Source organism: Jatropha curcas, chromosome 3, assembly GCF_041381405.1.
Source record: "Jatropha curcas cultivar XTBG-Jc1 chromosome 3, XTBG_Jcur_1.0, whole genome shotgun sequence".
NCBI lineage: Eukaryota > Viridiplantae > Streptophyta > Magnoliopsida > Malpighiales > Euphorbiaceae > Jatropha > Jatropha curcas.
Genome location: NC_143153.1, coordinates 29,694,399 through 29,706,749, shown reverse-complemented (window position 1 = coordinate 29,706,749; position 12,351 = coordinate 29,694,399). Strand labels below are relative to the sequence as shown.

Genomic DNA, 12,351 nt, shown 5'->3' with positions numbered 1-12,351 from the left:
ACCCTAGAAGCTGTTGGAGTTGCAGAGCTGAAAGAAATACTATTTTGAATTATTTGTAGTAATTGACTATGTTAGGATGTCAGGTATACATTTTGATATGATCCAACTGTGAGGACAAATATTCACTTCATATAAAACTACTGAGTCCCTCGTTTACTGTTCTTGTTCCATCTGTGTGAGGACATTTTACTATTGAGAAAGCAAATAATATATTTTGTAGTCAACCCAACCCAAGTCTTAATTCCAACTAGTTGAGTCGGCTATGCGGACATGTTTCCTCCATTCCACTCAGTTTAGAGCTAAGTCATTTCTTTGTGCTTCCTTCCATCTCATATTAGCTTTGCCCCAAACTTATCATTTACACTTCAATATGCTCAATATTCTGTACTATATAGTATTTGCTAATCTAAAATGCACAAACATAAGCTATTTCAATATTCCTTCTCTCAATTGTTCCTTAATAAGTTGCTTTTGCCGTTGTATGAATCCATTTGTTCCTTATCCAATCACTTATTGTGTTTCTGCTGTTCTATCTCAGCCTTCTCATTTCTGTTGCACTGAAATTCTGTATGTTTCTTGCCAATGCCTCCAGTAGTTGATTTGATGACACTTTGCCCTCAGGCCTGTCATTTCATAAGCTATTTGTCATTTCACATTCTTTGGTTTACTTCTTGCTTGCCTAAAGTTTTTGTATGCTAGAGGTTGGATATTTGAAATGTGTGTTGCATTGGACTCCTACATCATCTGAAATAACTAGTTGTTTCATAAACTAAAATGCTTGCTTTATCCTCCAAGTTCTAGCTATGATTAATTTGCTGGCTCGTGAAAGTGGGATGCAGGAAAGGGTGCAGTTTGTAATTCCATGTTTTTAATTGCTGAAGAGATGGGGAGATTAGCCTGTTTGCAAAACAAAGTCAGTCAAATACAATTGGCTTTGGGTTAGCTATAGTCGTTTTCTAACAAAACCATAATCAAACTGACCTATGTTGATTGGATTTCGTTAGGTGTTTCCAAAAATTCTGTCACCAATTGGTTTGGTGAGAAAAAACATTTGGTTTCTAATTTGCTTACATATATGATTAACCTATTTATTTTTACGTCCATAAGAGCTTATCATTTGCAGAATGATTGAACCCAAACTGAGCTTATCATTTGCAGAATGATTGAACCCAAACTGAGCGAAACTGATTCAGTTCGAGTTCATTTGTTTTTTTTATACTATTTGGTTTTGGACTAAAAATGCATTTGGTTGGATCGAAGTTGAGCTTATTTGGTTTGGTTCAGCTGAGTTAACCCAACGCTCATCAATTTGATTATGTTTGAGGATTTTGTATTTCTTCAAGTTCATTTATAATGTATATGGAAGGATTCTAGCCAGCACATTTCATAAATTCACTCACAAGTCAAGGATTTCTCTCCATTTCTCATCATTTAATAAATTTATTATGGATAAAATTTCTTTTATATAAAATAGATAGGTATCTGCCTTGCGTTAGGTCGTAAAATAACTAAATAGGGCGTATTTTTTAAAGAAAAAGAGAATTAAACCGGCCGGATTAGATTGGTATTTATCCGTACCGGCCTCATTTATAAACGGATCTAGTTTTATCCTGTGAACTCGGGCCGGTTTCGATCAGATTGAGTCGGATGGGGTGAAAATGGACATCCTTACCAACATGAGAATTGATAAACAGAGGCGTTGCTTATTTAGGGTTTCTAAGCATCCTCTTGAAGAACATCTGTTAAAATAATTTATTCTGAACTGCCTCGGTCAAAGTTCCATTCACAAACACACACACAAACACACATATATATACAGATAGAGAGAGAAACTCAAAAACACTCTTCCACTAGATTGACTAACCATCGAAAAGGTGCACATAATTGATATAACTTAAGCCAATCTAGCGTCCTATTCGGCTATTTCTGATTCTATCACCGGTATCTACTCTTTTACCTCATTATAAAGTTTCAAAATAAAAAAAACCCTATATGTTCCCAACCAAAAGGAACATGATTTCATGGTTCAATATTTGCATTCCCAGATTTTACAAGACTAACCACATTTACAGTTATGGACATGATGGAACTTTCATACAGCTGCACCACTTCAGTCCATTGCATGTTTCCCGCCCAAAGTCCATTTCAAGAACTCAAACATCTGCAAAATTATAACAATAAGATTAACAACAATCAGAAATACTAATAAAACAAACTGTATTTGTAAGCTCATAACATATGCCATCAAATCAGAGTTTTCCATATTCCATCCCCGTTCTCTTAAAACCCAAAGGAAAAAGGAAAACGAGAATAAGGTACTATACACTGTAGCATTGAAAATATGTAAAGACAGGTGTCAAGAAAACCTAGATATGAGAAATAGAGTATCAAAAGCTCATTTGAAGGAAAAATCCTCATTGAACAACCACATCAAGTAAAGTGACTAGACCTGCAACACATATGGGGTGTGCCAAAAAAATGGCTAAACCTGAAAAGTTTCAACGGAGAAAATAGGAAATTGTTCTTGGAACAGCAGACCACGTTCTTCCTAACATTCATCATCGACAAGTTCATACCCAGAATGTTGAAAAGGTTGGATATTGCCGACAGATTAGAAATAAAGTAAAATTACCTCGATTGCTGGATGAAATTATGTGAAGTTCAGCATATTTTCTATGAAAAATTAGTTCAATAGAGAGAGAGAGAGAATTAAACTCAAAGCTCTGCAAAAATGGTTAACTGCTCAAATTTATTCACATTCTTAGCGAAGAACCTGAACCTTCATTGCATTGGGTTCCCATAAAAAGGAAAGAAAAATGCAAATATTTTTTACACTAAAGAATCGTTTATAGCTTTTAGTAGATATAGACCTATATACCTTTAGGAAGACTTGCTGACAACAGCATTTAATAGATGGCGAGTCCGATACTTGAATGCCTTCATTGCTGCTTTTGCAAAAACTTGTGCTGCTTCTGCTTCAGCTTCCGCTGCCTCAGCCTCCCTTGCTGCCTCCTCAGCTTCTGCAATTGCAGCTTCTGCCTCTGCAACTGCCTTTGCAGCAGCTGCAGCTGCCTCAAGGGCAGTCATGCCCTTAATCTTTGACAGCTCTTGATCAACCTGGGATTTAGTCAGGATTTTGGTGGTATTCATCTCAGTTTTCGAAGAATCCTTCTGCTTTCCTTCTACAAGTAAGTGTGGAGAATTTCTTCTTCCTTCAGAAACTGCCAAGTGTTGAGAGTTTCTTCTTCCATCAGAAACTGCTGAACTAGGTGCAAGTCTGTACTTATGCTTTACCTGTAATACAATTCTAAAAATGAATTTGAAACAATAATAACAAGGAACTAATTATTACTTTGCAGTTAGTGGATACCAACTCAATTAGCTTCATATGGTTAATACATGCAACTTTTTATGAAACTAAGCAAAGCGATTAAGATGGACAGCGTTGAGAAGAGAGAAGGTGATATATGGAAAAATATCCTTATGCATACAGGTCTCTAGGATCAAAATAATAAAATGATTTTATCATCAAAATTATAGCGAAAAATAATTAAGTAATTCTTTGGACTTAAAAATCAATAGGATTAAATTTCAACTGCTGTCAGGTAGGCTAAAATTTATTAGTATCAATTCTATTAACTACCAAAGTACCAATAGTCTTGAGAAATAAAATTTATTCTAACTTCGAAGGACACTTTTTCTTAGCCTACAAATTTGCTTACATTCCCAGAAACAGAAACGATAACCTTTTTTTGTTCAGCCATGATAGAGCTGCAGCATCAGATTACCTTGACCAATTTTCCATTTGCAGTCAGAAGCTTTAATTTTCCTGCCAATAGCTTCCTGAGATTTGAGGGTGCCCGGTATTTTTCCTACAAATTTGAAAAATGATCAAGGTTTAAATCAGTTTGAACAGATAAGCAAATCAGACAGTTTCGAATTTCTTCTATTTTTAAATTCAAGAAACAAACTCTGGTTTGCAATATTTCCACGGATAGTTAACAAGAAGGCAGGTGGAAAGAGCAAACAAGCATGAGCACACTCAAGAGAGAGAACGAAAGCAAAAGAGGAGAGAATAGACATCTTCACAGTATCTTATCAATCAAATATTACAAGAATTAAATACATCATGTAGTTACATTTTCTTTGATTTTTCTTACTGCAGAGTATCAACATACAAGCTTCCCCAAATTAGAACTAAAAGATATATATGTGACTCACCTCAATGTATGAAGCAATCGAAGCCCTGTCAGAACCACTTGGCTCCTTCAATGTGGTAATAGCTTCTAATATTAGATTATCTATCCTACAACCACAGAAAGTAGTCGCAATAGACTAGCTCATTAATCATATCAAGCTAAAAAACCGTCAGCATGGCTTCCAATACAATGATATAATGACCTTGACCTACCAAAATTCTTCCAACTTATCTTCAAAGCAAGATGCAGGGAAATGTAGCTTCCTTTTCCTAAATATATAAATCATTTGTGGACCATAGAATAATCTAGATTACAAGTGTTACCAGTTGTACTGTCAATAATCACTGCTGCCATTTTCTACATCAGAAAAAAAGAAGTTCTATTTCCTCAATCACCAAGTAAAATATCTTGTATAAAAAATATGCTGTTCTATTACCTCAAATGAGATGGACCCAATTAACAAATATAAATAAGTACAAGTGTCTGTTGACCCTAGTCATCATATGAAATGTCTAGAGCAATAAATGAGCAAGCTGCTCAAGGGTCGGCTCGAAACAATTCGTTCAAGCTTGTTCAATAAATTTAACAAGTTGTGCTCGAGCTTGCTTATCGAGCAAATTTAATAAATGAGCCAAGTTCAAGCCTAAAAGGGGTCAAGATTTTTTTTCCCAACTACAAATTGTAAACGAGCAGAGCTCGAGCCCGAGTATACCTTCATCAAGCCAAGCTCAAGCTCAATAGTACTCAACTCGGCTTGGCTCATTTACTGCCCTATCAGTGTCACAAGTTGGTTTATAACCTTAGGCATCAAAGAGACTGGAGAAAGAGAGAGTGGCAGGAAAAAACATGGCAAAAGAAGCAGATGCCATGTTTTCAGACAGCCAGTTATATCCCAGGCTACAACAAAGAGGCATTTAAGCAACAATTTTTTTATATTTAAAATAACATCCACGAGGTGACCTGGTTGATATATACTGGCCCCATGTAAGCTAAATTTTTGCAGCATATGGTTCTGTCAAGTGAATTCATGACGTTATAAATCAGAGTATCAAAAATAAGAAAGGCCTATAAAGCTATGAAAACTTCATGCAAGGGGACTCTCACAAGTGAAACTTAATATTTAGCTGAACTAGCATGCACATTGCTTTGCCAGAAAAAGAACCAAAAGATCTCACACCAACAATGACACATAGTCTCATGCCCAAATCTAGTTTAGATAGCCATTTTTTCCCATTCACCTTCATCCAGATGAAACTTCAATTTAATGATAGAACTCGTGCTGATTTTATTTTTTAATAAAAGGCAGTTTATTATGTTGTTGCTTGCCTAACCATTCTTTGCTTTACAGGCTTAGGGCAGCTAACCTACTCCCCTTCTTGTGCATGTAAAAATATGATCACAACTAGGCTGCACCGATCAAAATGTATAATATATGAACATATAACATGATTCCTTTTAAGATATCAAAACAAAATGTTCAATTGCAATCCACTATCAAAGATTCATCCATGTGCAGTAAAACAATAATGTGGAAATATCACATAGTCGAAGAAAAAGCAACCTTGCAAGTAGTTCTTTTGAACCAATATTCTTTGGTGTTCCACTAGATATTGCTAAAGGCTTAGCATCAACAATTTCTTCATTTCCCTGAACTACAATGCTCAAAGCCTTGGGATTATCATCATGTTTAGGGGTCTGTGGAGTCTTTTTAAGTGCAAGTTTCGCCTTCTGCCTGGAGCCCCATATTGCAGTCACATTTATATTTCTCCATTTATCCTGTCCATAATTGGACAACAAGGTTTATATACAATAACAACACAGCATGCTAAAGCCTAATAAGCTCTACTTTTATATTTATAAAAAGTGAACAAACAGAAACAAACAAATGAAAATTGTTGGTATTTAACCAGTACAAAAATCCATGGTGCTTTATTTTTTCCTATCCTGAGCAAACATGCCAAATGTTTATCACAAATACCTTCAAATCAACATTAGACCGTAGACGCAAAATTGCACTAAACTCAGGATCCATAAGTATTGTTCGCCATTTGCCAGTCCCATGCTTAAGCACTCCAGCTTTGAGGGCTGCCTCTTCTTCTGCTGTCCACTTTTGCTTCGGAGCACCCATCAAGGGAGGTTCAATGCCCTGAAAGAAAATTGAACGAACCACCTTTTAGTAAATCCACCTAAATAAAGATAATCAGACACTACAGCACCTCAACTTTGCACATAGTCCTACAAGCCAAACACCCGACAATGCACACTAAACAGAAATACGTAAATCGCCAGGCAAAACAATAGCCAAACGATTGCCTGGCAAGTTAAACCTCTAAAGGAAGTAATAATTCTAACCATTGAATTTACAGATGCATTCCAGCATAAAGAAGCATATAAAATTGTAATTTCCCTACTCTTTTAGTGCCAAATTGGAAATGATAGTTTTTCTTGCAGCTAACTATAAATTTTTTAGCTTAAACTGATACAGCAAAAATTTTCTGACAATACCCATTTCAATAATGAATTTTTACAATTGTGTCAGATTAGGTCAAATTACGCCTTCCCTCTTTACCCATCAGATAAAAAAAACATAAAATATAGAAAAGCTTATCACATAGAATTAAGAGAAACCCAATAAGGCAAGAACTCATATTTATCTGTAGATAGGCCTGATTCAGTTAAATTCTTCGAAAATTTAGTACAGATCAAACGGAAAATATATAAATTCAGCTCAGAAATTGAAAAAACAATAAAACAGATCATAATTTCTTTATAGAAAGAAGGAATAAATTTAAAAACCAAAATCGTGTGAGGTTTTTGGGGTGTGTGAATACCTGATCAAAGGAACCAACAAGAAGTTGGCAGAGAATGTGAAAGACGTGGAGAATTCATATGGCGATCATTGGATTATAATCTTGGAAAATTTTTACGTTTGGAGGATTTGCAGACAAGAAAGTGAAAATATTACATGAATTATATGTACTTTTATTTTTGGCCGTGGAAATGAAAATGTACTATAATCTGTGTCTCTTTGGTTCTTCCCTTGAAAGTCTGTAGTATATGTTTATACACGTTGGCCCCTGAAGTTTTATGAAATTAGAAAGAAGCACCAAAACTGCTAGGATAAAATACAAATATACCTAAATTGCTCAAAGTTAAAAATCCAATTTTATTGAAGTAAATTTGATGTGCTTAACCTGTTTTTTTTCTTGTTTATTTATAAAAAACAGTAATTTGAATTTTTTTAAATAAATTTAATTATTATCATTCATGAATTTTATCATTGTATTAGCCAATCAAATTAAAGAGTTTTCACAACAATGTGCTGAGTAAGAAATATTGAATTCAAAAATTTTTTATTAATTTTATAAGTTAAAGAAAAAAATGAAATATCCCAAAATAACTTCTCTAAAGAGAAAGTGTTATTAGAATATCACTTTTTTGTTTTGAAGGAATATTTGAATATTATTTTAAAGATCAAGACATAGAATTGCCAATGATTTTATTTGAATACTACTATTAGTCTAGACCTGGACACAAGCGTGTGTAAAAAAAATATTTTATCTTATTTACTTATTTTTTCATTAGACCTCATTTATTTTAAAATTAATTTATAGTGCATTTTATTATATATCTTAAACTAGAAGGGCATTTCTGCAAAGTTCGGGTACAGGTAAACAATTTTTATTAACTATTGTGTTTTATCATAAAAAAAAAATGTTAGTGACTTATTGTTACATTGTTACGCCATTACCTCCCACAACTCCAACAAAGCTAAAACGATCGCACCCAAAATTGTTACTAGTTGTTTTGAGTCAAGATGGCGAGCTCTCTGCAAAGAGTCTGGAGCCATGGTCGCGCACTTGGCACAAAAATGGGCACATTCTCGAGACCATTTTCTGCGTCAGCGGACGCATTGGTGGAGGCAGAGGTGAAGCCCGGCGAGATCGGAATGGTCTCTGGAATCCCCGACGAGCACCTTCGCAGGAGGGTATCGCCCTTATCTCATTCTCTACATTCAGTTTGACTGACTCTTGAAGGATTATTCTTTTTTTGTTTCCTAAATTTCGCATTTTAGGGATCAGGTGGTTGGGTTCTATGTCAATTTTTAGTTTGATTTGATAGATTAGGGTTTTTGATGTTTTGCATTTTGGTCTTAATGAACTTAGCTGTATTTTTATGGGCTGCTTTTCTGGGATTTCATTTCTAGAAAAGAGCAGTATATAATTGTTAAATTGTCATATTTTCCATACACCTTGTGTCTCTTTTAGGTAATTCTTGAGATAGTATTTTATTAAGGTCTGGAAAAAGATTTCTTTGTTTATCTTTTGCAAGTGAAAGTTATTAATATGGAAAGCATGTTGCTTATTTTTATTTGGTTTGTTGTTGGGCTAGCTAGTTGTTTACTGATTTTGAGAATATGAGATTACCCGTTGAATCTTTCATGACAAAGTGCTTGTGCTGACATTTAGTTGATGAACATTGATGTTTGCTTTGGTTTTCCATTCTTGCAAGCCACCATTGCTGGATTAGCGTTGATTTTTTATCATGCTTTATGCACCCTTTGATGTGTTGGTTAGTGTTTTAGTTTCTGACTTTGATCACAGGTGGTGATTTACTCACCAGCCAGAACTGCTACTCAACAAGGATCTGGAAAAATTGGAAGGTGGAAAATCAATTTTATGTCAACACAAAAGTATGTTCAGTCTTCCAAGAATTTGCATTCATTCTTCTGTCCACATTTTTCTGCGGAAGATTAAACTTTCAGAAATGGTTATAGTGACTAGGCAAACTCTTTCTGGAATGCATTATAATGGATCAAAACATTGTTGAATAATCATCTCTTCATACTGAATCTTGGAGATGCTGAAACTTCCATATTTATCCCAAGTGAAAAAATAAATAAATGAAAAGATAACTGTCAGATTATCCAAGACTTTCTATCTGAAAAATGGAACCAAACTTTTCTTGTTATCATTCCATTATTGATTATTCTGTGTTTTGTGAATACTGATTAGTTCTTTTACTACTGGCAAACTTTATTTAACTGAAAAGTATTTGACCTTGAAAATCTATTACAGTCATCTGATTAACTGTCTTATAGGATTTGGACTATGAATACATGCTTTATGAAGTAAAGGATACATTTTCTGATTGCTCAAGTGATTTATAAATTGGGATAGCTACCCTGTGGACGTGATTGATTGTTATCTATCTCCATTTATCCAGGTGGGAAAATCCACTGATGGGTTGGACATCAACAGGAGATCCATATGCCAATGTTGGTGATTCTGCACTCAGTTTTGACAGTGAAGAAGATGCGAAGGCATTTGCTGAGCGACATGGTTGGGAATATGTGGTATGTGATTATTCTTTAATTTTCTCAAAATTTACAACTGAAGCAATTTTTTATTTTTTGAACTTCTTTTTTGGCCTCTCTGATGCTTTCCAATCTAGTCATTTCTCAGTTATTTTTTAAGTTTTGTTCGATCATGCTTTTCAACGCTTCTACTAATTTATGCTCGTGGTATATGGTTCATTTTCCATTTTTCAAAATTATAAATAATTAGGATGGAAGACTGATGAAGGACTATAGGGTGAGATTTTGCTATTGTATCTCTTTGTGAAATGTTCTGTGACAATACTTCTTTTAGGCATGGGAAGAGAATGTGCTGTTTATCATCTAAGTTCCTTAGTTGAACAAATTTATCTTATTAATTTCCTAGCTCTCTTATTTCCTCCTTGAATGTTTCAAAGTTGGCAAAGGTATTCCAAATTCTGAACGAGTTTCAGGTCTGTTTTTATGATGTATTATAATAGGCTGTAAGCATTACTATTTTCAGTCATTAACATTAGATGGCCCATCGATTATGTTCTAACTGGTTGATCTTCTTGTTGTCACTATGTATCGTACCAACTAACACAAATATGGATTTCCATGTTACCTGCTTTTGATATATTTCTTTTATGGGAAATTATTTGCAGGTTAAAAAGCGCCATACACCATTATTGAAGGTTTGAGAATCCTCTTTACTATTTTCTTCTCGACTGTGGACTAGACTAGTAGCAAAATTTCATTTCTTCCAACTTTAGTTTCATTGGTATTTTATGGATTAAGGTTAATCTAGGTTGCATGGAATTTTGATTCATTACAGTTCTAGGTTCCAATTGCTGATGAAGTCATAGACTGCACAATCTGATGGAAGGTTTTCTTGGTTCATTTCCCAATTTTTGGTGTCTTATTTTCTGGACTACGACATTTTTTCATGTCTGATGCTCATATAACTTTTGTTTATACACATGCATTGCCGTCAAATATACGATCATTAGAGCATTTGACATTAGGAGTGCAATTGCTGGTGGCTTAGATGCTGTTGTTATGAACCTAACAAATTGATTGGAGATATGGTTGCATAGTTGTTGAAGGTGATAGAATATGTGCTCCAAGTTAATGATGATGTGCTATAAATTTAAAATTCTGTCAATTTTTATTGGAGGCAATATATTGGTTTGAAAGAAGAATTGCACCATATGCTTGAAGAATTTTTTATTCTTAAGCTGGTGGTAAACTTGATGCCTCAACTGTTAGCCATAGGTTGGTTTTTACTGATATTTATTCATGCATTTCCATTTCTTGTGTAAAAAGTTGCATATATTTATAGCTCTTATCATTTGGAACCAATTTTATTTTGCTTCCAGGTGAAGTCATATGCAGATAATTTCAAGTTTAAGGGTTTTCCAAAATCTGAGGGCAATTGATTGTATTTTTCATCTACTTCGGTTCTACAAGATTGAAGTTGTGCAAAATGGTTTGTAGTTTTCTTCCCTGCAAATTTTCTGCATGCGGCAGCAGTATACTCTTGAGAAAACATTTGTGCCAAGTTAACTCTTTATTGTAATAAAGTGGACATGTACCCTTTTTGCAAATTTTCTTTGAATACTGAGCTACAATAAATTATGGGTAAATATAACTCGATTCCTAAATTATATCTAAGTAAACACTTATTAAGTTCTATGTTTGAGAAATGACTACAATGTCCATTACTTATGCTTTCTCTTATTATTAGGTCTTTTCGTATAAAAAATGCACATATTCTGTCCATAAAGTGAATATATTTATGTCTAAAAAGTGTCTTGCGCATTTTTTAGATGGAAGAGCACAATAAATAAGTTAATGACATTATAGTTATTTTTTAAAAAAGGACATTAAGTGTTAAACAAGGACATCAAGTGTTAAGTTTACCATAATTTTTATTTTACCCATAAACTAATGTTACAATTTCTTTTCTTTTAGTTTTCACGGAGGGAACAAAGATCAATATACCCTTGAAGTTAAACTTGAGGGGAAAAGTGCCAAAAATGAGCATTTGGGTCATTTACAACTGAAATACTCGATCAACACAAGAAAAATAGAACTGATCCTAGACTAGTTAAAGCACGTGGATATCACATATAACTAGAAGCAGAGTGACCTTTTCCCTCTGCTCTAATGCTACACTTCCCAGAAATTTTTGCAGGAAGCCAATAAAATTTCGCAGCAACATTCAGTTCATGTTCTGAACTAATTTGAACAAATATAGGGAAAATTGAAACTCAACTTGATATATTCTGTGATCAAGCAAAAGTGAAATTGAACTTGAGAATTTAAAATGATGATCAAGTTAAAGAAAGTAAAAGCAAAATTAAATTGGGGAAAGGTAAAGGTAAACGCAACATTATCATTCACAATCATCTAATATCTTATTAGCCAAACCTCTTGTTGTATTCTCGTGTTTTAAATTCACTAACCACAAATGAAGATAATTTCGCGATCAAAGCACTCATCTTTTGCCAGACCTTTAACAGGATCGTGAGAAAAATCATAAGTTTCCTTCTTCACGGCCTCAAATCCATCAGATTCCTTTTCAATTGAACAAACATATGGATATTAGTTCTTCATCAAACCTTGTCCCATTGTAGAAGGAACGGTGTATGATAGAGAGGAAGAAACCTCGATGCTGAAAGTGGGATCAAGACCACTATTGCAAACTATAAATAAGGAGACAGACACACTTCTCATCTTCATCTTCCCTTTTCTCTTAGGTTCTAGACGGGGCTTTGTAAAACTACCAATATTATTATAAAATTACCCAAACCATGTCTGGCTCTGATGCAG

The 12,351-nt window shown here is 34.2% G+C and overlaps 2 protein-coding genes across 3 annotated transcripts; one reads left to right on the top strand and one right to left on the bottom strand.

Moving 5' to 3' along the window:
* Nucleotides 1-1,828: 1,828 nt before the first annotated feature.
* TRB2 (Homeodomain-like/winged-helix DNA-binding family protein) lies at nucleotides 1,829-7,223 on the bottom strand. The gene is made up of 7 exons (XM_012224032.4): nucleotides 7,031-7,223; nucleotides 6,178-6,345; nucleotides 5,761-5,975; nucleotides 4,222-4,306; nucleotides 3,789-3,872; nucleotides 2,879-3,294; nucleotides 1,829-2,161 (listed from the first exon to the last, which is right to left on the bottom strand). The coding sequence occupies exons 2-6, from the start codon at nucleotides 6,325-6,327 to the stop codon at nucleotides 2,881-2,883; spliced, it is 948 nt and encodes a 315-aa protein (XP_012079422.1). The 5' UTR covers nucleotides 6,328-6,345; nucleotides 7,031-7,223; the 3' UTR covers nucleotides 1,829-2,161; nucleotides 2,879-2,880.
* A 697-nt stretch (nucleotides 7,224-7,920) lies between these two features.
* On the top strand, nucleotides 7,921-11,180 carry FRO1 (NADH-ubiquinone oxidoreductase-like protein). Of its 2 annotated transcripts, XM_037642053.2 has the most exons (6): nucleotides 7,921-8,187; nucleotides 8,804-8,892; nucleotides 9,426-9,555; nucleotides 10,182-10,211; nucleotides 10,352-10,402; nucleotides 10,896-11,180. In XM_037642053.2, exons 1-5 carry the CDS (start codon nucleotides 8,017-8,019, stop codon nucleotides 10,355-10,357), a joined length of 426 nt encoding a protein of 141 aa, XP_037497981.1. In that variant the 5' UTR covers nucleotides 7,921-8,016; the 3' UTR covers nucleotides 10,358-10,402; nucleotides 10,896-11,180. The 2 variants fall into 2 exon arrangements, with proteins under 2 accessions (XP_037497981.1, XP_012079424.1); XM_012224034.4 differs by lacking the exon at nucleotides 10,352-10,402 and having other exon boundaries at nucleotides 7,922-8,187.
* The last annotated feature ends 1,171 nt before the right edge of the window (nucleotides 11,181-12,351 follow it).

Coding starts and splice junctions, on each gene's coding strand:
- FRO1 (XM_012224034.4), top strand. CDS start 8,017: ATGGCGAGCTCTCTGCAAAGAGTCTGGAGCCATGGTCGCGCACTTGGC. Junction 8,188..8,803: donor ACGAGCACCTTCGCAGGAGG/GTATCGCCCTTA, acceptor CTTTGATCACAG/GTGGTGATTTACTCACCAGC. Junction 8,893..9,425: donor AATTTTATGTCAACACAAAA/GTATGTTCAGTC, acceptor CCATTTATCCAG/GTGGGAAAATCCACTGATGG.
- TRB2 (XM_012224032.4), bottom strand. CDS start 6,327: ATGGGTGCTCCGAAGCAAAAGTGGACAGCAGAAGAAGAGGCAGCCCTC. Junction 5,976..6,177: donor GGTCTAATGTTGATTTGAAG/GTATTTGTGATA, acceptor AATTATGGACAG/GATAAATGGAGAAATATAAA. Junction 3,295..3,788: donor CAAATGGAAAATTGGTCAAG/GTAATCTGATGC, acceptor ATTGTATTACAG/GTAAAGCATAAGTACAGACT.